Source organism: Lepidochelys olivacea (genome assembly GCF_965140295.1).
Source record: "Lepidochelys olivacea isolate rLepOli2 genome assembly, chromosome: 19".
Classification (NCBI taxonomy): domain Eukaryota; kingdom Metazoa; phylum Chordata; order Testudines; family Cheloniidae; genus Lepidochelys; species Lepidochelys olivacea.
The window spans coordinates 6,718,009-6,741,234 of record NC_140429.1 but is presented as its reverse complement, the minus strand read 5'-3'; the positions used below and the strand labels follow the sequence as shown (position 1 = coordinate 6,741,234).

The 23,226-nt window shown below is 51.4% G+C and overlaps 2 protein-coding genes across 6 annotated transcripts in view; one reads left to right on the top strand and one right to left on the bottom strand.

The window, feature by feature from the left end:
* Positions 1–8,702, top strand: part of EIF3I (eukaryotic translation initiation factor 3 subunit I) — a 9,255-nt gene extending 553 nt beyond the window's left edge. The window contains exons 2-11 of the mRNA XM_084652371.1: positions 346–438; positions 1,024–1,111; positions 3,055–3,120; positions 4,077–4,226; positions 4,331–4,458; positions 4,917–5,027; positions 5,559–5,648; positions 7,144–7,217; positions 7,421–7,513; positions 8,242–8,702. Of these exons, the coding sequence (XP_084508497.1) occupies positions 346–438; positions 1,024–1,111; positions 3,055–3,120; positions 4,077–4,226; positions 4,331–4,458; positions 4,917–5,027; positions 5,559–5,648; positions 7,144–7,217; positions 7,421–7,513; positions 8,242–8,323 (975 nt within the window). The 3' untranslated portion in view covers positions 8,324–8,702. The remainder of the gene's footprint in view (positions 1–345; positions 439–1,023; positions 1,112–3,054; positions 3,121–4,076; positions 4,227–4,330; positions 4,459–4,916; positions 5,028–5,558; positions 5,649–7,143; positions 7,218–7,420; positions 7,514–8,241) is intronic.
* LOC311533178 (myotubularin-related protein 9-like) lies at positions 1,127–23,226 on the bottom strand. 5 transcript variants are annotated; one of them, XM_084652363.1, is made up of 11 exons: positions 22,555–23,226; positions 20,080–20,413; positions 18,598–18,706; positions 15,261–15,386; positions 14,073–14,246; positions 13,390–13,607; positions 12,844–13,005; positions 12,088–12,229; positions 11,520–11,740; positions 9,853–10,004; positions 8,828–9,606 (listed from the first exon to the last, which is right to left on the bottom strand). In XM_084652363.1, the coding sequence occupies exons 2-11, from the start codon at positions 20,274–20,276 to the stop codon at positions 9,428–9,430; spliced, it is 1,680 nt and encodes a 559-aa protein (XP_084508489.1). In that variant the 5' UTR covers positions 20,277–20,413; positions 22,555–23,226; the 3' UTR covers positions 8,828–9,427. The 5 variants fall into 5 exon arrangements, with proteins under 5 accessions (XP_084508490.1, XP_084508489.1, XP_084508488.1 ...); XM_084652362.1 differs by lacking the exon at positions 22,555–23,226 and adding an exon at positions 21,410–21,881; XM_084652364.1 differs by lacking the exons at positions 8,828–9,606; positions 9,853–10,004; positions 22,555–23,226 and adding exons at positions 1,127–2,727; positions 21,410–21,888.

The following is a 23,226-nucleotide window of genomic DNA, read 5'->3' as shown; positions in this document are numbered from 1 at the left end:
CTTGTGAGATGACAGATCCCCTTCCAGGGCTTCCCCGCGAGACCTGGCAGCCTGGGAAAATAAACAGCCAGTAATGCTGTGTGGTTTGGGGGCTCTGGACTCTGCTAACGTTGACTAACGGGCTCACACCAGGGATGAATTTAGCTCCGTCTCTTTGGAGAGATGAGGTTTTCTTATGCAGGTTTCATGGTATAAAACGTGGAAACAGGAGCAAATGGTCTAGCTGTAGTTGTGTTTGATGGAAGCTCTGTACTTGTGTATTTGCATAAACTGTAAAGCTCGGAGGTTTGTAATTTTGTTTTAAAATACTGGATTTTTTAAAAAAAACGATCTATCTCCCTTTAGAAACCTATACTGTTGCAAGGGCATGAGAGGTCCATTACTCAAATAAAGTATAACCGTGAAGGAGACCTACTCTTTACAGTAGCCAAAGATCCTGTAAGTATTCCAGAGCCTTTGAGTTAAGTGTTTCGTGTCTCTCGAACTTTTTTTTGTGGGGGAGAACTTAAACAGGATTCTAAAAACATGAAAGTTCTTGCAGCCTGTTTAATAGTATGGTGAGGGTGGCACAAAACCATAGCTGAGGTGGTGGGGTCAGTTTTTCGTTCAGCAAGTTATTATGATGACTCCCTTTTGCAAGAGGCTGGGACTTGGGCATTGCCATGAGTTTCTATCTTTCTAACCTATCCCACGGAGAGTTCTCAGTCCTGCATGGTAGCACTATACAGGGTTTGGCTTTTACAGAGACTGTATACAAATTGGTAATTAAGCTGTATTAGATCGTCTGTGTAGTCTGAAAATCCATTTTGTCCAATTTGACCTCTCCACCCTTTAACGTTCCTATCCTACTACCTTTAGTGATGTTGCCCATTAGCTATATTATACCGCATGTGCTCCTGTTTGTATGTGCAGTGATGTAGACTTGAGATACTCAAAGATGAGACCATATGGAAATAAATTGCATTCACTTATGTCGCAACTTGATCTAAAGTGGATGCTTGACTAATTGTTTTGCTTTCCCAGATTGTCAATGTTTGGTATTCAATCAATGGAGAGAGGCTTGGCACTTACAGTGGCCACACTGGAGCTGTCTGGTGTGTGGATGCAGATTGTATCCTTTGGTGACTGAAACCTGTCTGTCTGCTTGTTTATGATGATTCTTCTCACGTATGAAGTGGGGTGTTTTTATTGTGGACACTAGGTGGCAGGCACTACAATAAGTGATTTTTATTGCTGGTATCCTGGTCTTTCAATTACTCTCTGCTGGCTTCTCCCTCTCCTTCTCCCCCCACCCATTTAAATAGTAAATGAACTGCGGGCTGTTGTGTTCTACCCTCACTTATTCAGACATCACTTTTGACTGACTTACTGTGCTCAAAAAGAAAAGGAGTACTTATGGCACCTTAGGGACTAACAAATTTATTTGAGCATAAGCTTTTGTGAGCTACAGCTCACTTCATCGGATGCATTCAGTGGAAAATACAGTGGGGAGAGTTATATACACAGAGAACGTGAAACAATGGGTGTTACCATACACATGGTAAGGAGAGGGATCAGGTAAGGTGAGCTATTACCAGCAGGAGAGCAGGGGGGGAAGGGGGAAACCTTTTGAAGTGGGGCCATTTCCAGCAGTTGACAAGAATGTCTGACGGGGGGAATAAACATGGGGAAATAATTTTACTTTGTGTAATGACCCATCCACTCCCAGTCTTTATTCAAGCCTTAATTGTATCCAGTTTGCAAATTAATTCCAATTCAGCAGTCTCTCATTGGAGTCTGTTTTTGAAAATTTTTTGTTGAAGAATTGCAACTTTTAGGTCTGTAATCGAGTGACCAAAGAGATTGAGGTGTTCTCCGACTGGTTTTTGAATGTTATAATTCTTGACGTCTGATTTGTGTCCATTTAGTCTTTTATGTAGAGACTGTCCAGTTTGGCCAATGTACGTGGCAGAGGGGCATTGCTGGCACATGATGGCATTTCTCACATTGGTAGATGTGCAGGTGAACGAGCCTCTGATAGTGGGACTGATGTGATTAGGCGCTATGATGGTGTCCCCTGAATAGATACATGGACACAGTTGGAAACGGGCTTTGTTGCAAGGATAGGTTCCTGGGTTAGTGGTTGTTGTGTGGTGTGTGGTTGCTGGTGAGTATTCACTTCAGGTTGTGGGGCTGTCTGTAAGCAAGGACTGGCCTGTCTCCTAAGATCTGTGAGAGTGATGGGTCATCTTTCAGGATAGGTTGTAGATCCTTGATGATGCGTTGGAGAGGTTTTAGTTGGGGGCTGAAGGTGGTGGCTAGTGGCGTTCTGTTATTTTCTTTGTTGGGCCTGTCCTGTAGTAGGTAACTTCTGGGTACTCTTCTGGCTCTGTCAGTCTGTTTCTTCACTTCAGCAGATGGGTACTGTAGCTGTAAGAACGCTTGATAGAGATCTTGTAGGTGTTTCTCTGTCTGAGGGGTTGGACCAAATGCGGTTGTATCGTAGAGCTTGGCTGTAGACAATGGATCATGTGGTGTGGTCTGGGTGAAAGCTGGAGGCATGTAGGTAGGAATAGCGGTCAGTTGGTTTCCGGTATAGGGTGGTGTTTATGTGACCCTGGACACTGCAGTGCTAATAAGCGATGAAGTGGATCTCTTGTGTGGACTGGTCCAGGCTGAGGTTGATGGTGGGACGGAAATTGTTGAAATCGTGGTGGTTCACAGTGCTCTGGAGTTCTCAGAAGATGCCTGAATTTCAAAGTGACCATCTGTCACCAATGCAGATAGGTGATAAAAGTTACATTAGGGCAGGTTTCTTGCATTTAAGAGTTGAGCTCCTTAATGCCCCAGAGCAGGAAATTCAAAGTTATGGTTCCCTCAGCAGTGTAAGTGCCTGGACATAATATGTTGGAATGGAAGTTATTTCATCTGCATGATTTTTTTTCTGATTCTAGATAAATACTGAAACTACTGCATAGCTTGTGTCCTTATGCATCCTAAGGCAAAATGTGGCTATTGGCCTTTTGGGGTGATGGGGTGTGAGAATTTCTTGGCATTCCCTAACTGTTGATGCAGGGGACACAAGACACGTGCTTACTGGCTCTGCAGACAACTCCTGCCGGCTCTGGGACTGCGAAACAGGTAAGACAAGAATATTGGGGTCAGGGGGAGTGTTAAACTCTCTCATTAGAGCATAGTTATATCTATGAAATCTATTTGCCTTGAGCTGAGTGGCAGGGGAATAAGCTAGGATTCTAATTTTACTTTAGGACCACTGGTGAAGATGGGTTTGGTCTTACTCTTACCCACTAATAAATATTCTTTCGTAACTCCCTCACCATCCAAACTGGCAGGAAGTAACAGTGTCTGCCCCGAAAAGGCCAGGGACTGCTGGTGCAGATTAGGATTCAGGTGCATTGGGAGACTAGCGTGTGGGTAGCTTGTCCAGACTAATTTGCTTTATCTCTGGCCAGTATCCTAAGTTTCATGAGTGCCTAATTCATCCAGAATTTTAAAGAAAACCATGTATGTGCACCTGTGGGTTTCCTGGTCTTGTAAATCATATTTCAGTGGATGAATTGGTGTCATCCTGTGAGTAGGAAAGGTGTCCAGCAGGAGGTCCACAGAAAGACAGAATGCTTCTGTGACCTATAGAGGAACATCGAGACTCGTTACCAATTAAAGAGATGATGGTGGGGCACTTGTCACAGCTCAGAACAGAACTTGCTGGCCTAGCTAAATACTCAGTGGAAAAATGAGCAATGAGAATAGACAGTTATGTGCGTTAAGTGTTTGACTGATTGATCATAGTTGATGGCAAGACCCAGGCCAAGTTTCCTGTCTTTGCTTAGTGAAATTTTTGTGATTAAACGGATAGTGTTCGCTAATCTTATGACTTGTAAAGATTGGTCCAAGGGAGGATTTTTCACTAGCACTTCGGAAAATTAAGAAGTGCTTCGTACAGATTCTAGCCTGCTCTTGATCTGAGCATTGCATACTGGCCAGCTCAGCACTATGATTCACACTGCAGAAGGGAAGGGCGATGGTAAGGGGTGAGGATATCCTGTGCAATCTAACCGGTTTTGTCCTGTGTCTAGGAAAGCAGCTTGCGTTGGTGAAGACCAACTCAGCTGTGCGAACCTGCGGCTTTGACTTTGGAGGAAACATCATCATGTTCTCCACAGATAAGCAGATGGGGTATCAGTGTTTTGTTAGCTTCTTTGACCTTCGTGACCCCAGCCAGATTGGTAAGGAATTCAAGCAAAAACCTGCATGGAAGACAGGGACTGTGGGAAAACTTGGATCACCTGCAAATGAGTCATTTGTCTAACTCTTCCCTTCCTCTCCGCAGAAAGCGACGAGCCTTACATGAAAATCCCATGCAATGAGTCTAAAATCACTAGCGCTGTGTGGGGCCCTCTTGGTGAATTCATCATCGCGGGGCACGAAAATGGAGAGCTGAACCAGTTCAGTGCCAAGGTTATTGTCATGAGGAGCCGTGCTCTCCTCCTCTTTAATTGAGGGCAGAGGGGGTGGGTGCCACAAGATACCTGTAGTGGCCACAGGGAGGAGTGTTGAGCCAGAAGTCAAACCAGCAGCTGCTTGGTGTAGCCAGAAGGCCGCCAGCTGAAGTACACGGCTATGGAGGGCTGGTCTAAACTACTGCTTAAATTGATGTAACTCACATTGCTCAGGGGTGTGAAAAAGATCTAGCTTTCTAGTGTAGACTTACCCTGAATGTCCGTTTGGGCTGCAGTCCAGACATGGATGAGGAGACCATTGCAGAGTGGTGGTTTAGAGCCATAGAGTTTAAGGCCAGAAAGGACCACCATATAATGCACTGAGGATGCTAGGTGTAACATGTGCATGAGGGCTGGTCTGCACCTCTCTCAGCAATGGCTCGGTAGCATTAACTCTGTCTTGCGTTTATGCCCCAGTCAGGGGAGGTCCTTGTGAATGTCAAGGAGCACACCAAGCAGATCAATGACATCCAGACCTCCAGGGACATGACCATGTTTATCACTGCCTCCAAGGACAACTCGGCCAAGGTGAGACCTCCCTTCCCTACCTCAGTGGACCCCACTGATCGATGGGCCTGAGAGCAAACGCAAAAGATATTCCTGCCTTGAATGTCTATTTCCCTCTCCCTAGAAACTTACGGGTAACTATGGAGCCAAATTTTCTCTGTCTCCAAGTAGACATCTGCTTAGTGGGACAAGCCCAGTAACGAGGCTGGGGGGGATGACGTACCTTGGCCAGATGAACAGGCACAGATGATACAGTGATTTCAAGTGTGCTGTCTCAGGCACAAGGTGCAGAGGGGGCACCATGTGCTGGTATTTCCCAGTTGTGTGCTCAGATGTGTTTGGGCCTTGGCACCCTTTTGCAAGAGTTGGGAACCTGTCGCTAACTGCTTCAGAGGTGATGGAGTTGCCTGGTACCTGTGGAGGCAAGGCAGAGCTCCAGGGCTTTAGGAGGGGGCTGGCTTTCCACTCCATGCTCCCAGCATTGGGAGCTTGTAAGCGGCTGTTCCCCCCCATTCAGCATCAGAATAATCAGCTTTGCCTCTTGCCTTCTAGCTGTTTGACTCCACGACACTTGAGCATCAGAAATCGTTCCGGACCGAGCGGCCTGTCAACTCTGCAGCTCTTTCCCCCATCTTTGATCACGTAAGCTAACTGATACGAATCATTTAGTTTCACTGTGGTCATGTCATAGATGACTTTCTTTCTTTCCCCTGGCCCCCAAGTTGTTCCAGGGGGCTGGGATTCTAGAACAGTATCAAAGTTTGGGTGACAGGATAGGATTTTAGAGTGTAGTTTGTGGGGAGGGAATTGGTGTGGATGCAAGGCATAGATGGGTTTTGGGTGGCTTTCAAGTGGGGCCGTGGGGGCATGTGTTCAAATCGTAGGAATCTTGTAATTAGCTCCTATGATTGGGCCATCTCCATCCTTCAGGGATTAATGCAGGACTGTTCTCCACAGTGCACTCTTCATTGTTTTTGTATGCATCACTCGTGAAGTGTGGGAGGGTTTATGGCTCATTTGTTCATCATCTTCGCTCTGTATGCACCCCTGGTTTGGGTTTAATGGCGTCTTAGTATTGCATCCCAAAGCCTCTTCCCTGTCACCCCTCTAAATCCTGGTATTACATTCCCTTTATGTCGCCTCTGAGATGTTAGGTGAGATCAGGAAGTGCTGACCACATATTTGTGGCAGACTGCTCCATTATCCACCACCCTATACCAGGGAGAGGGAGGTGTAAACTGAAAGAAGACACTTCTCAATTAAAATAATTCCCTCCGGTGTTGCTTCTGACACAGGCAACGTGGAGGGGGGGAGGGAGATTATTTCGGCTTCCTGAGTGCTGAAATTTGCAGCAGCAACCAGGCAGCTGGGAACCACTCCCCATCTCAGCCTGTCAGGGGAGCAGAGACACTGATGAGCCTGTCCTGTCCTGTGTTGTTTATGCTGGCAATAGCTTAAAAACATCTCCGATATCACAGCACTGGCAGGCAGTACTAGCTAGAGGTCAGTTGTAACATTTCTGTAATATCCCTCCCCTGCTACCAACCCATCCATCTGCAGCAGGTGGGAATGCTAAGGGGAGAGAAGCATTGTAGGACTGGACTGTGCAGTGTGAGAATGGAGACTGGGAGTTTTGAAGAAGCCTACAGGATTTGAGCACCCAGCACTCACTGAATTCCAATGGGAGCTGTGCGCTAAATTCCCTTAGGCGCCTTTGAAAATCCCAACTGAGCAGGGTTCCCATGCCTCTGGCTGGATTGGGAAGTGTGTGTATAAAACAGGTAACATGAAAACACACAGAACTGAGACACTGAACGTTGGACAGGTGACAACCTCACTTCTAGTGCACAAAGAGCCCAGAAACTGACACCATCTCTTGCATTGTGCTGCTGAGTGCTAAGCCTCCTGTTCACGGCTTATTAAATGATCCCCTTTTAACAAATGTGTCTGGGAGGCAAGAAATCCCATGGGAGCTCTTTAATAGTACTGCTCCAGCCACAGATACCAGCTGGGATAGGAGCAAATTTCCCACTAGTCTTTGCTCTGGCTGCTATACGGAGTTTCTAGATCCTGGCTTCCACCAGGTGAGAGTGACTGGAGCAGCATCTGAGAGTGTTTGGCTTCTTCCTATTTGCAGGTAGTATTGGGTGGTGGACAAGAAGCCATGGATGTGACCACAACCTCTACCAGGATTGGCAAATTCGAGGCAAGGTTGGTCTGTCTTGTTCCTTTAAGGCAGAAGGAGATTTGGGTGTGTTTGTAGCAACCTGAAGACACCTCTTCTGGTACAGTTGGAGTAGTGTCACTTGAATGGAAGAGTTACTCTTTGGGTGAAATGCAGGCCAAACTCTGTTCTGACCTAACTGGAGCTCTGAGCCTCTTGAAATAACCAAAACCCTCTTCTTTGTGCCTAGGTTCTTCCACCTGGGTGTTGAAGAAGAGTTTGGGAGAATCAAGGGTCATTTTGGTCCAATAAACAGTGTTGCTTTCCATCCTGACGGAAAGAGGTAGGGATCTCGCTGGGGTTCCCCAGGCTTTTGAAAACCAATGGTGGTGCTGACTGAAATGCTGGCTAGGGTCAGGCATGTGCTAGATGCATTTTCCCTCTACAGTACAGTTAGACCTCACCTGCTTCCCTGTAGCACCCAGCTAAACTCTGCGAATAGACCTCAGTTCTGACCTGCAGCACCCTCGGTTTGGTCGCATCGTGGACTCCTCGTGCAGATGCACACCATCCCTGCTGTTCCAATACCAGTCCCCCTCCTCTTGGCCTTAGGGTTCTCTACATCTCAACTAGTACACCCTACCTGCCCTGAAGGGGGAGGGCCAGCCTCTCTGGAAGTATTGGCCCTTGGTTAAGATCTAATATAGTAATCTTAGTATGGGAGCCAGCCTGTCCTAGCAGAGGGGACAGATGATTCCAATAGGTCTCTTCTCTCTCTACCTGCTGATCCTATATAGCCAGTAATAGCTTTCTGCGAATATCCATCCTAGGCATAGACTCACTAGCTCTTGGCTCCTGCATCCTCATACAAGTGAGACCCTCTGAGGTCTGCTAACCCAAAATCTTTACTGGGTTACTTCCGCTGATTATACCGTTGTCCCATATCAAAATCCTTTACTAGATGAAGTGGGGGTTACTAGACTGTGTTTTATAAAGGGGTGTCAATGACTTCAAACTTTTGAGGTTCCAGTGCGGGGCAGTGGGTTCATCTGGCTTTCTCTCCCCATGCAGTTACAGCAGTGGAGGTGAAGATGGTTACGTTCGCATCCATTACTTCGACCCACAGTACTTTGAGTTCGAATTTGAAGCTTGAAGCAGCTCCTGTTTCTTCCCCCACCCTCTTTATTTTATTTTTTCCCCCCTTCCATGTGTTTTTTTCCAACCCCCCATTGGCTCCTCTCCTGGAGTTTTGTCCAGTCTTAAAGTTAGTCTGTTCCAATGGGTGGCAGCATGGAGCTCTTGGGAGTGAATGCTGAGGGTGTGAGCCTAAAAGAGAAACCAGCCCAGAATGGTAGGTAGGATCAGCTGCTTTGTCTGAGGTAGTCTGAGGGGTGAGAGACCAGAGGGAAGAACGAGCCAGCTTGCACCCTGCTGCTGTGGACACTAACTTCCTGCCCTGCTGGAGATATTTATAAGGCTGTGGGAAAATAAACGCAAGAGGAAATGATAAATATAAATCTTTTATAACCAGATGAGTACAAGTGTATCAGTCCTTGCAGTGGCTGTGGGTAAACTCAGCTTGGTTCTCTCTGTTTCCCTGGATAAATCTCTTACCCACCCATCACTGTCCAATCGCATCTCCCCTTCACTAATATCCGGAATCACTGAATCTATAAACAAGTCAGAAAACAATTACTGGTTGCTATGTGTCCAGATGACAAATGCACATGACCCCATTACTTTGTGCAGGAAGTGAGACTGAGCTGACTTTCTTCATGGAACAGTTACTTCTTGCACTAGGAAGGTTTTGATGCTAAATATCTTTTTTTAGCTCTGCTACCCCTAGTAAGCTGACCCAGGCTCTGAGCCTAAGTGGTGTGGGGTTTTTATTGCAGTGTAGACATGCCCTGAATGTTTCCCCCCTCGAAAGGAGGAGATGTCATGAGTAGAGACCATTTTACTGTAACAAACCCAGTCTGTACTTTGTAACCACTCAAAGCGTTGTGCCATGAGGTTGGGTCCATGTCCACTCCATGTGTCCTCTGATCCCCGTGCGCCTGGCATGTTCGGCTCAGAGCCTGGCCTGCTGTCCAGATTTGTATGTGGCATCAACAGGGCCTGTGTGACCAGCACAAAGCCCCACTCCCTAAAAGGCAGCGTCTCTCCTTGCTGCCTCTGGAGCAGTCTGAGTGGTAGATGGGAGATGTGGCTGAGCCTGAGCCATCAGCTGTTCTGTTGCAGCCACTGATGTTCTGGTTCATCCTTCATTGGCGGTCCCTGCGATTGTCAGTGGGTACGCAGCGTCTGGTTGTGAGTGGCACAGTGTGCACCCTGAGCTCTCCTCTGGGGCATCTTCACAGCTTGTCACTAGTCGCTGGATTTCTGCCCAGGCCTCGTCTAAGTATTGAGAGGATCGGATCCACCGGAGGAACAAACCTGCCAGACACGTTCCGTTTGTGTTACTATGTGTAGCCCCCAGCTCCTACCCTCAGCCCTGCAGGAAGACGCTGGAACTGCAGCAGCTGTCCCCAGCCTGTGCTCGATGCTCTTCCCTGCAGTGACTGAGGGGAGCAGTCAAGGTTTCTGCTGATCGAATGCAGGGTTCTTGCAGTGTGGTTTAGGTTGGAGACCCCTGTATTTCAAGAGTAGCTAGCTAAAGGCCAATGCCTGAGCAGCACTTACCCTGCCAGAGCTGCAGGCTCTGAGGCTCCACGGACGGCCAGATGACCAGGGTGTTGTATGCGTACAGGGGATTCAGGTGTTTCTTCCGCTCACTGGGTTGGTTCAGCCAGGCCCAGAGGGAGTGAGTTTTCTCCTTCACTTTACACAAGCGCCTGCATGAGCATCCAGCAGCATTTTAGTCCTTTCCCTGGGGTTCTGCAGTGTACTGGCAGCCTGCAGGGATGACCTCTCCCGGAGCTAGGGCCGTGCTCTGGCCATGGGCCTGGGTTGATGCTCCTGCTCCTTGGCGAAGCAGAAGCTGGCAGGGCATTGTGAATTTAGCTCTAAAGCCCTTTTGTGGGAGTAGCAGAAACCCAGCGCTGGGGCTGAGCTGTAGACTGGGTGAGGAGCCACCTCGGCTGGTGCTGGGCTTTGCTCCAGCTGGGTCCACATGTGGCTGTCCAGCCAGCGGTGGAAGCAAGGAGGGAATATGCTCATACCATCCCTTCACGGGTACGGAGACACCAAAGCACGCACAGGGGAGGGGGATGGGCTGTCAGTGGGAATTTGGTTTGGATGTGCTTGGCCCCAGCCAACTCAGGTAAGGTGGGAGCTGCTCCATCTCTGGGGGCTGCAGCAGGCCCTGGGCCTGCTCTGGATCTCTGCAGATCATGCCACTCCTAGTCAACCACCTAATGCGGGGCTGACGTGCCTAGCTGCTGGCAGCAAGGTGTGGAAGTTTTGGCCTATCCCCTTGCATAATGGTTCTCCACCTTTCCAGAATACGGTGCCCCTTTCAGGAGTCTGATCGGTCTTGGGTAGCGCATGGTTCAGCTCACTGAAAAATTCCTTCCTTGCCAAATCTGACACCAAAATACAGAAGTACTAGCACCCTATTGCTGACTCTCATTTTTACCATTTCATTATAAAAGAAATCAACGGGAATATAAATATTGTACTTGTGCCTGTTTTCCACTTGTGAGCCTTGGCTAAAGCCTGAGCCAAGGGGGTACTGCCTGGGGCTGAGGCATGTAGCTTAGCTTTGTGGGGCTCCCTGGGGCCTGAGGTTCTGGGCAGTTGCCCTGAAGGCCACCCACTGCTGGCCCTGCACTTGATCCCCCTAAACTTGTCCCATGACCCCCCTGGAAGTTGTACTCCCCCAACTGAGAAACACTGATCTAGATGAGCAGAGTACCCCCTAGAAGACCTTTGTCTACCCACAGGGGTATGCGTACCCCTGGCTGAGAATCACTGCCCTAAGAGGTGTGTCGTCTCCTAAGGCCGGTCTGAGCAGAACATGCAAGGAAGTGATAAGTGCTCGCTCAAGAGGAAGGCACACACCGTTTGCTTCACGCTCGTGCCTTGCAAAGCCGGACAAATGATCCTTCTGCCAGCTCATCTCAGCCCTGGCACATGCAGGACAACTTAGCAGTAATTGGTGAGGTGAAAGAGGGCAGGGGGGATAATCTTCCCCCACCTTACCCAGTGAAAACACTAATGCACCAATGTGAGCTCACTTATCAGTTGGGTGGGGGCTGCCCCCATGAGCCCCAGGGGATTGTAAACTAGATTTGGGGGGGCGGGGGCAGGCACAGTCCTGCTAGCTTATCTCCCAGGCCCAGATCCTTTGATCAGTACTGTCCCTGCTCTCCGGATAGCCGTCCCTTCACCGATCTCTGGGCACTCACCTTTCCTTCTCGCTGTTGCACAGAAAGGTCCCATAGCAAGATGCGTACGTGTGTTCGAACAGCACCAGCAGCAGGCGCTCGCTAAACTGCAGGGAGTAGGGGAACTGGCGCCCCAGCTGCCAGACACAGTCGAGGAAGAGGAGGAAGATGGGAGCCTCCTGCTTGAGTCGGGCGTGGGAGTAGGCAGAGTGGGCGTAGCGGAAGTGAAACGGGTGTCCTGCCTGCAAAGCCAAGGGCCGAAGGAATCCATCAGTGACGGGGCAGGGGAGGCAGGAATGAGTGGGCACAAGCCCCGGGGGGGGTGACCTACACAAAGGAGCTGCCTGTTCCCTGAACAATGGGGCCCTTGGGTGAGGACCAGGGATGAGGGGGAGCTGGTGTGGGTCTGGTGTAATGAGCCAGAGCATCATTCCTTCACTCCAACTGCAAGCCGGTGTTGCTATGAGATTTGGGCTGGCTGCTCTACCCTCTATTGTGGGCTAGAGCTGCTATGGCCAGGCTGCTTTGGGTTGGTAGCCCCTTCCAGGAAGTGCTCCTTGGCCCGGGGGTGGGTTCGTGAGGGAGTTACCTCTATCCACTCCCGTTCCAGCAGCCCCTGGAACCCAGCCAGCGTCCTGCAGTCAGGGTCAAGGATCACCTGGGCCAGAGCCGTCACCAGCAGGGTGGTATCTGTCCCCTCGGCTCCGTGCACCAGGACGCAGGCCTCTTCCCTGAAGGCAAACACAGCGTGGCAGTCACCAGAAGGAAAGTGCCCTGGGCCCCTGCAGGCCAGTAAGTGGTGGGGTCCCAACTTGCTATCAGTGAGCGAGTGACAGGGCACCAGGGCTGAAGAGAGCCTGCTGGGGCTGCCTGAGGGAGGAGGGGACCGGACCGGTGTTTGAATCACAGCTCGGATGCCTCAGGCTGTCGCTGAGCGCGGATCAAGGCTACCAGGATGCTGACAGCTGTGGTTATTCTGCAGTCAGCTGGGGAGCTTTAACTAACGCTCAGTACCTTCCATCATTAATCCTCCTGCACATTTTTTTAAACACAGATGGGGAAACAGGCCCAGAAGGTGGATGTGACTGGGCTGAGGCCTAGGGAGTCAGGGGCAACACTGGGAACAAGACTGGGTGTCCCTTGGTCCCAGTTGGGCTCCAGGGGCTAGGCCGGGTACCTCCCAGGAACCCCAGCTCACATGCAGCCTGTTTCTCTGCTTTACAAAGACCTTTTCCAGGGGGAAAGAACTGGCCACAGTCTGCAGGGGCAGCAGGTGATGCAATGCAACGCAACGCACTGTCCCAAAAGCAGCTGAGTGCCTGGCCCTTCCACCCCCTCCTCTCACCTCTCCATGCACTGGGCGGCCAGGCAGGCAGCGCTCAGGGCCCCCTTGACGTGGGCCAGCCATTTGGAGCTCTCCAGCTTGCTCAGCCAGCGGTCCATGCTGAGGGAAGTGTCGTTGCAGGCTTCTACCAGCTTAATGAAACTCTCCTGGAGCGGGCGGCCCCTGAGAGGAGGAGGAGGAGGAAGCCGTCAGGAGGGGTGGGTGTGTGATGGTTTCTAGGCTCCTTCAATAAGTCTGCAACATCTGAGAAGGAGGGGAGGTTGGAGCCTCTGTCCCAATGTTCCTGGGGTTGGTGGGGCATTGCAGAACTTGCATAGCTGGGTCAGTAACCACCAGTGTAATGAGTGGGCCAGGCCTTGGCATAGCACGGCCTCAAATACTACGGTGCCAATGGAGACAAAAGGGCAGGGGGGTTAATGTCTAATGTCAATGTAGGTCGCTCCCTGGAAGAGCCCGGCCACAGATCCCCATGCACTGCAGGTGAAGCCACCAGCCTCCATGCCGGGGGCTTAGTGAGACGGCAGGCGGGAGAGCTGCTGCCCTTACCTCTCCAGTGGCCTGTGCAGCCTCTTCCAGCGGGGATAGGAGGATGTGGGCTCCGTGCCGCCCCCCATCATCCGGGCCTGCTTGGCTGCCTGAGCTGAGCGGGTATCGATTATGAAGCCGCGCCCCCCTCCATCCAGGGCGGCACTGAGCAGCACCTCGTCCTCTTGGCAGCGCTTCCTGTTGGGCCCTATCAGCGGCTGGCTGCTACGGAGCATCACCTGCAGGACAGAGGAGTGAGAACGTCTTTCCTCCCCTTGTGCACCGTTGCCAGCAGGCCTTCAGCTAAGCAGGCTTTGGCTTGTTTGGTACTTGGCTCGGAGACCTCGGAGGGCAAACCCAGCTGCTGTCAGAATCCTAGCTCAGTTCCAGCTTGGATTCAATGGGTCTCTTCTGGCTCTTTCATTTCCCCTTGCAGTTTGTGTTCTTTGTTACTTCCTGTACTGAACAGCTGGGCGGTGTTGCTGTGAACTGTTCAACAGCTGCAGTGCCTCGCCCCAGAAGTGGCTCAATTTGTTGGTGACGTGCTTTGGGATCCTCAGAGAGGTCACATCTGATTATAGTGCTATTGGTGGCAGATAGACAGGGGAAGCGCTGATCTGCAGAAGCTTTCCCACTCTCATTATTCACCCTCTGAGAGGAAGAGCTGGGAGGGGAGCAAGAAATTGAAAGGGAAACAGACTCACCGTCCCGTTCTTCTTGTGATAGTAGCTGAGGACAGGGAATCGTCCCCCCTGGCGGAACCGGGCAGCCTTCTTCAAGATGTTATCGTCCACTGTGGCTGGTACAATTACAGCCGGTGGGTAACTGGAGCAGATGGTGAAATCCCCGTTAGCACAGCTCAGCCTCCAAGCACCTGTCTGGGAAGTACAGAAGTGTCAGGCTCTGCTTCCTACAGCTTTCACCCCACGGGGACAGGGTGGGGTTGGGGGCTTCTATCCCAGATGGATATTCGACTCTACCCTGGAGGGCCCACCTCTACAGCAGATATCTCCAAGGCCCAGCTAGTCCTTGGCCTCTCTGCTAAGACTGTCAGCGAGGGGACCAGTTGTGGAGGGTGGGTTCTGTGATGTGGACCTCTGTCCCATTTGGGGCTGGAGTGACACCCACCAATTCATCTCCCGTAGGCAGGGGTGAAAGTAACTGAAATGACTTACTGGTACGCAGGGCAGCTGGGGTCCTGGGCAAGGTGGGGGGCGGCTCTGGGCCCTTGGAAGGGGTGGGGCCTTGGGCCAAAATCCCTCAACCAACCCTTCAGTGCTGCCCGCCGTGCACCGCCCAGGGCTCCGGCCGCTGGCAGGGTAGGCAACAGCAGCCAGAGCCACTGGCCCTTTAAATCACTGCTGGAGCCCTTCCCCCCCGCATCAGCGGCCCAGACTGTACAGTCTGCACTTTTTTACCGGTACGCCGTACTGGACCGTACTGGCTTACTTTCACCTCTGCCCATAGGTCACCATAGCACGAGCCGATAACTTTCAGTTCCTACAGATCCAGGCTGCTTTGGCCTAGCAACCTGGAGGGAAAGATGCCATGTCACATCTCCACTTCCCAGCCCATCCTCCGTGTTCAGATACTTTATGTGCCATCTGCATCCTGACCAAAGCCCTTTCCTGCTAAGAACCTCTCCCTTTACCAATGTTCCTGCCATTACCCACCCCATGAGCCATCACATCCACATGGATCTGACACGTTCTCTGCCCTGCGTGTGGGGTGATGCCCCATGTGTGAAATGATCCACTCCCTCCTTGCCCTATGTGTTGTGTATGGAGTGGCTCAATCCCCCAGCCCATCTTGAAGGACATTTCTGGAATGATCTCTTCCCCCCCACACCCATTGATCTCTCATCGAAAAGGTTTCTGCCCCTCCATACCCACCTCTGAGGCAATTTGTTCGTAGAAATATTGGAGGGGGTAAAGCTGCCATCCATCCTTGAGCTTCATGCTTTGGGGTCTGTAGAAGAATGGGTACATCATCATCACTGAATCCACAGAAGAGAGGGCCTGGAAGAAAGAACAAGGATGACCACACACATGGAATTGGTCTCTATTCATAGTATATGGACCAGCATCCACAGAATACTGACTACGTGCTAGGGAAGGGCTAGAGCAGCCCACAAGAGGCATCCTGCATCCAGAATGCAGCTAATGCAAAGACAGCAGCTATTAGAGAGGATAACACCACCCTCACCGGGCCTCAGGGCTTCTTTGCACCCAAATCCAATCTTAAGTCTTAATGGCAGGCAAAATAAGTAGCTGAGAGGGGCTGTGAGCCAGCCACAGAGATAGTGCAGGCCACAGATGTCTTCATCTTTCATACATAGATTCTAAGGCCCAAAGGGACCATTGTGATAATCTAGTCTAACACAGACCAGAGAACTCCCCACTCCAAATTCCTAGAGCTTTTAGAAAAACATACAGTCTTGATTTTAAAATGGTCAGTTGAGGAATTGACCACAACCTTGGGTAAATTACCCCAAGCTCCATTACCCCCACTTATTTCCAGTCTTTGTCTAGCTTCAATTTCCAGCCATTGGATACTGTTAGACTGTTCTCTGCTACATTGAAGAGCCTATGCTTAATTATGTGTAGATCTTTATAGACAGTGATCAAGTCACCCCTTAACCTTTGCTTTGTTAAGTTAAATAGATTGAGCTCCTACCACTGTAAGGCAGGTTTCTAATTCTTTTATCATTCTTGTGGCCCTTCTCTGAACCCCCTCAAATTTATCAATATCCTTCTTGAAGTGTGGGCATCAGAACTGGACACAGTATTCCAGCAGCGGCTGTACCGGTGCCAAACATAGAGGTAAAATAACTTCTCTGCTCCTACTTGAGATTCCCCTGTTTATGGCTCCCAGGATCGCATTAGCTGTTTTGGCCAGAGTGTCATCCTGGGAGCTCATGTTCAGCTGATTATCCACCACAGCCCCCACACCGACTTGCTGACGATTCCCCATTTACAATTACATTTGAGGCCTATTAGTTAGCCAAGTTTTATTCCATTTAATGTGCCATGTAAATTTTACATCGTTCCAGTATTTTAATCAAAATGTCTTTGTGGTACCAAGCCAAACGCGTTAGAGAAGTCTAAATATAGTATGTCAATCCTATTATCTTTATCAGCCAAACTGGCAATCTCATTAAAAAAAAACAAATCAAGTTCGTTTGAAAGGATTTATTTTCCATAAACCCATGTTAATTTGCATTAATTACGTTACCATATAATTAATTCTTGGTAATTCTTTATTAATCGACTCCCCATATCAGCTGCTCTATTATCTTGCTAAGGATCCATGTCAGGCTGACAGGCCTATAATTACCCAGGTCATCCCATTTACTCTTTTTAAAAACTGGCATTACTTTAGCTTTCTTCCAGTTTTCTGGAACTTCCCCAATGCCCCAAGACTTATTGAAAATCAACATTAATGGTCCAATGAGCTCCTCAGTCTGCTCTTTTAAAACTCTTGGATGCAAGTTATCTAGACACGCTGATTTTAAAATATCTTTTAGTAGCTTCTGTTTAATATCCTCCTGCGACACTAGTGGAATGGAAAGAGTGTTAGCATCACCATTTGATGAGACTATTTTCCCCTCGAATACAAAACAGAAATATTTATTTAACGCTTCTATCTTTTCGGCATTCTGATTGATAATTCTACCATTTCCATTTAATAACGAACCAATACCATTGTCAGGATGCTTTTTGTTCCTAATATATTAAAAAACCTCCTCCTTATTGTCTTTAACTGTGCTGGCCATAGATTTCTCCTTATGTCCCTTTGATTCCCCTTATCACTTTTCTACAATTCCTAACTTCTGATTTATATTCATTACTATCAACTTTCTCTTTCTTCCATATGGAAGTGCATCCCCTGGAAACTACAGGTTCCAGCATGCAATGCAGTCAGGCCACCTGAATCAAAATGGCACATTGCATGCTGGGAACTGTACTCTCTTTGGGCCAAGATGAGGCCCGTTAAAGATGGGGGTGTCTTGACCCCGCCTCCATTCAGGTCAATGGCAAAACTTCCACTGAGCTGGCTGCGAGCAGGACTGGGGTTGCAAGCCAAGGCCTTTGAGATCCTGGTCAAGTTTTCAGTGTAGCCCTCAGCTGGGCTACAGTGGGATGTCCCAGGTCATCACCATGTGCTAGTGAGATGGACCCAGCAGGTGAGTCTGAAAGCCCCCAAGGAGATCTGAATTAGGGTTACCATATCTGAACATTCAGAAAAGAGGACACTCCACATTGGGGTGGTGTCGGACCCGCCCACAGTCCACCCATGCTCCGCCCCCACTCTGCCCCAGGCCCCGCCCGCACGGCCCCGCCGCCGCACCCCTCCTCACCCCCTGGCCTGCTACTGGCTCGCCGCTTGCCTCCTCACCCCTGCCTGCCCACCTGCCGCTGGCTCGCTTGCCACTCGCCTCTTCAACCCCCCCCCGCCTGCTGCTGGCTCGCCGCCCACCTCCTCGCCCTCCTCACGCCCGCCTGTCCACCCACCCGCAGCTGGCTCCCTCGCCACCCACCCACCCACCCACTGCTGGCCCACTCGCCTCTTCAACCCCTGCTGCCCGCCTCTGGCCCGCCTCCTCGCCCGCCAGCCTCCTCACCCTCCCTCTCGCCCCCTGACCCGACCCTACCCTACCCTAGGAGCCAGAGGGACCTGCTGGATGCTTCCCGGGAGCCGCCCCAGGTAAGCACCGCTGGGACTCCTCACCTCAACCCCCGGCAGGTCCCTCTGGCTCTTAGGGTTGGGTCAGGTCAGGTTGGGGGGGGCGGAGGGCTCTCTGTGCACTGCAAGCCCCACTTTGCAGCTCTGGCAGCTCCCATCTAGGGTTACCAAACGTCCCTATTTTCCCGGGCATTTTTAGATATTTAAAAATTCCTCCCGGACGTGATTTAAGAACTAAAAAGCCGGGGACATGTCCAGGAAAATGGACATACAGTAACTCTATCTGAATGCAAACGAAGGCCAGAGAGAAGTCAATATTTAATCCACGTTAATGATGAACTCAAAGCAAACACCACAGGGGCATTGCGCTTCCTCTTGCCAAATGTCAAACCTTCCACGCTGGGGAGAGGATCTTTCCAGGAGCTGCACTTGGCTGCCTTCCCGTCCCAGCCCAGACCCCAGCTACACTCTGGGAGGCCAAAAGGCCACTCCCTTCCCTTCACCAGAGAACGAATGTTGACCCACCAGTTGGCACTGACTGACCTCAGTGGAACTGGCGATGTTGAGACATTCCTCCATACCCGGGATCTCCAGCTGCAGCACCTTCAGGTCTTTGCACTTGAGTGTGATTGTGCCCAAGGAACTTGCAACCCTGTGGGGAGATGCCAGACAGGAGCTGGGAGTCAGACCCTGTGTCCTTGTCTCTTTGATCAGCCACAATCCAAACTCCCAAGGTGAACTCCAGCTGCTGCATGTGTAAGCGTGGGTGCATGCGAGCATGGGTGCATGTAAGTAAGAGATGTGACAGAGAGAGGCAGGTGAGAACTTGAGTGTGCATGGGAACATCTGTGTGTAAGAATGTGTCGAATGGCTTCATTGCCCAGGCTGCTGCTCAGGAAGCTCAGTCCAGCCCGAGAGGTGCACGTCTGCTGGGCAGTGGCTTGCATGGTTTGCCCTCACGGCTGCCCTGGAGGGTGGGTAAACGTGTGATCGTGGAAGCGTGGCTGGGGCTGTGCACGTGTAGGTGCAAATGTGGGAACATGTGCTTGGGAGGGTCTGAACGGGATAACTGTGAGGAGCGTGTGTTATTCCACCTGTCCCCAGGGTGTAAAGGACGGGGGTTTCCAGTCCTTCTGGAGGAGCTCAGGCGCGTTGTTGTCAAGCTGCCCCATCCCTGAATGCTACGATGGAGGCATTGTTCACTCTGACTGCCAGGCCCCACCTTCTCCCCTGTCTTTCTCCGACTCCTGACAGAAGCAGTGAGGCCAGGGTCCTCCCCACCTCTCTGGGGAGAGGATACTAAAGCATGCGTTGCAGACACAGGTGCCTGGTGCCCCAGCCCAGCGCAGCCGTCTGAGCGGGAAGCTGCTCTCTGGTTAATGCAAAGCCAGGCGTTTTAGGTGGGTTAGAGCCAATACAGGGGTAAAAGCCAAACCTGGTGTCTTGGTGGGAGCTGTTAGTCCTGGAGGTTTGGTACCAGCTTAGGTTCTGAACACTGAGTCACAGAAAAGAAGAGAGGTTATTGCACAGGGGTTGAGCTGCACCATCTGACTAGCCCCGAGGGCAGAGGAGAGAATGGAAAAAGAGGCGAAAGCCTGTTCTGTCCCCTAACCAGCTGCTCTCCCCGTGCTGGATGCAGCGCTCAACTGGGACACTCAGCAATGGCAGCTGAAGGCAGAGTTTAGTGTCTCGTCCCAGCCCCCGCTCTATGCTGGGTGCAGAGTTGGTGAGATCCACTCTGTCGTTCTCTGGGTCACCATGGCAGATGGGCACCAAGGGAGGATAAGTGAATGGTGAACAGTGTGGGTTGTGCCTGTAAACAAAAGACAGACCCCTGGTTCAACACACACACACACACACACACACCCCAGATCTGGGGGCGTGAGCCATGTGACTCCCACTGACGCCAATGGGCCCATCCCAGCTCTGACCACCCACAGGCTCTCTCTCTCACTCAGAGGGTGAGACGGTGTCGGACACACGCCTCCCCAGTGGGACATCATGAAGGCGGCAGGAGAGACTCACCTTTTCTCAACAGCGTCCACGTTCCGGATGAGAAGCCAAAGCTCCACCGTGCCCTGCTCCCCGTTGCCCCCGGGCTGGGACGACAGCAGCAGGTGATGGCTGGTGATGCACAGCGTCCCCTTGATCGGTGGGAGCCCAGAGTATGAGAGCTGCACGTTCTCCACCTTCGCTGTCTTGATCAGCTCTGCAAACTCCATGGCGATGGCAGCGGTGCCGAGCTGAACCCTGGCAAGGAGCGCGGGGCGCCTGGCACAGAGAGCCCCAAAGAATTGTCACGTGTCCTTCCTGAAGGGCTGATGGGCAACCGCGACCAGACAAAGTCCTCTGCCAGCACCTAAAATGGCCAGAAAAGGAGATGGAGACTCAGTGTGAGATGGGGGACAGGCCGTGGGAGGCGCCTCACCGACTCTCTTTGCCATCTCCTTCCACCCCCTCCTACAGGTTCATGCTTCCCTCTTTCCACAGTACTCTCTTAGGCCAATATAGGGTCACCCCCTGCAGGCTAGTCTCCATTGCTTTATTCGATCCTTTTTAAACGACCCACATGAATCACGGCTTAGGGCACATGGAACTTTCCATCTGCAAAGCATGGGCGGAGCACTACCTAATTCAGCCCTGGATCCTGTCCTGGGAGTGGGTCAGTGTCATTAGCTCCACTTTACAGATGGAGGCACCGAGAGGCAATGTGACTTAGTCAAGGGCTCAGAGGGAGGCAGTGGCAGAACCAGGGTTAGCACTTGGGGAGGAGTTCCCAGCACCTAGGCTTGTGGTCAGGCTGCTGAACCATCCCTCTGTCTCTCCTTGCGTATATGTGTACATAGATGATGGAACAGCCATATCGGTCATCAAAGGTTATTCTTGAAATCTGATTATGTTTAGCTGCAAGTGAAAATCCATTGCAAGAAGCTATTGTTATTATTTAGGATTTGTAGTGTGGAAGCATGGAGGAGCCTCAACCAGGGATCAGGGCCGTAATGCACTAGGAGCTGTACAAACCCAGCCCTGCTCCAAAGAGCTTCCAATCCATAATTCATCCTTGGAGGCTGAGGAGTTAACCCCCTTCCTCTATTCCCAGGCACGCTGGGCTCCAGAATAGACGGACCCCTTTCTAAAACCAGAAACCACTTCAGAGCTGCTCCGCTTGGCCAGGCTTGGTATAGGGATGCTAGACAGAACCTGCTCAAACCCCCTTCGCCCCTAAGGAATGGGGGGAGGCAGGGATGCCTGCCCCATCTTGGGGAACAGGCTTCTCTTTTGGAATAAGCAGCAGCAGGAAGCAAGTGATTAATACCCCCCAACATCTGCCCCCAGCAACGGCCACTGCCCTTACCTGTTTCTGGAATGGCAACCCTCAGGCTGCCTTCGGAGAGCTGGGTCAGCAGAGGGGGCAGGTCCTGCTCAAGGGGAACTTGAGCCCAAACCTCTAGCGCTGGGATCAGGACCGCAAAGGAATTCTTTGGCTGGAAAAGCCATGCCCCAGCGAACAGGGGAGCCCCAATGCTGGCAGCAGAGACTGCGCCACAGAGATGGGCACAGCGGCTTCTGCAGCAGGCATGCAATACCTAGCGGCAGCTGCTGCTTCTGAGAAGCTGGTGATAAGCATGTTCTGATGCAGGGGTTGTGAAACACAGCAACAGGAACTGAGCAGGCTGCCGTGTGGGTGAGGCCGAGAAGCAGAGACGGAGGATGTCGGGTTTAAGGTGGCCTGGCTCCAGTTTTTGATTTAGTTTCTCCCTGGTGGGAGGCTTGTGCAGATGAAATGAGCCCAGGCTTGGCCCTGCAGGGACCCAAGAGCTTTGCCTTTGAGTCACTGCAGGGGGCTTTTCGCAGGCTCAGGGTCGTGATGGGCGGGTAGGGGGGAAAGAATCCCACCTGGAGATGATGGGGTCCCTCCTGGGGAGGATGGGGCAGCGGAGGAAGTAAAGTTCTGGGGATACCAGGGTGACAGAGGGCCTCAATTTTTTGGGGGCGGGGGAGAGAAGGGGAACCTGCCCGTTGGAGGCACAGGGCTCCTAGCTTCAGGCACCTTGGGAGGGCTGAAGAATTGAATCTGTGGAAAGGGGACAGAGTCTCTCTTCTTCAAAGCAGGATCCCGGAGCTGGGGAGGGAGCTGGGGAGATTGAGGGCATTCCGGTCAGAGAGTGCTAGAGACAGGCCTAGAGGGAGTGGGGTGGGGGGACAGCTGGCTGATAGAAATATGCACAGTGAGTTGTGACTAGTAAACGATTCCCCTCCAGACACTGTAGACTCCTTTACCTGTCCTCAGTGCCACCGTCTCTGTTACCCAGGGCACGTGCCAAGATCCAGCTCTGCAGTCTCTGTTACCCAGAATCCCCCAGGCCCAGTGCCAGCAACCAGCGCCACAATCTCTATTACTCAGAAGCCTCGAGGGCCCCTGCCCAGACCCAGCACCACATTCCCTGTTCCCCATCTACCCCATGTTTCCTTCTCTGCCACGGGCTGGGCATTTTTTACCTGTCACCCTGTGCTGAATGGTCCTTGTTTTTCTGTATGGGGTGTGCATAGGGGTGAGAAATGCTGCATTCTGCCTCTGCACTGCAATCTCCTTAGGTTGTCCATTCTCTCCAGGGCCCCCGGGTTCCACCTTAAATGCAGCACAGCTGTGGAGAAGCAAATAGACTACTGGTTAAAGTGACCTGGCTAGAAGCCTTGAGCAGGGCTGGGAGACGGGTGACCAATGAGAGTCCTCAAATGGTGGGGTTTATTAGCAGAATTGTAGGTCCAGGAGACCCTATAGCTGGGATCCTGGGGAGAGACCCCCCAGGGCACAGAGCAAACCCACACACCCTAGCTTGGCCTTCCCTCTGAAGGTATCACAAAGGGTGTGTGGCCTACTCAGCATGGCCCAAACGGTGACCCGCAGGGGAGATACTGTGAGATGCCACATGCCCATTCAGATCTCACATGGGATATCAGCCATGTGGCTAAGGGTGCAGAACAGCATCCTGCTGTCTGCAGGGGTCCTTTGCTGTTCTTCCCTGAGGTGGCCGAGGGGTTTCTCAGGGACTCTGAACAGAAACCCCCTCTGTAGTGAACTCTAGTGTTTCTTGGGGACTCTACACCAGCCCCTCCATGCCAGGCCTCTCCTTCCTCTAACCTCTCCTGCCTGATCTGCCCAGCACTGTA

Bases quoted from the DNA above. Each gene is read 5' to 3' on its own strand.
- LOC311533178 (XM_084652363.1), bottom strand. From the start codon at position 20,276: ATGGAGTTTGCAGAGCTGATCAAGACAGCGAAGGTGGAGAACGTGCAG. The intron at 14,247-15,260 runs GTGGGTATGGAG...TGTACTTCCCAG, and splicing joins ACGAACAAATTGCCTCAGAG to ACAGGTGCTTGGAGGCTGAG. The intron at 9,607-9,852 runs GTAAGTGCTGCT...CGTGTCTGGCAG, and splicing joins GAGCCTGCAGCTCTGGCAGG to GTTTGTTCCTCCGGTGGATC.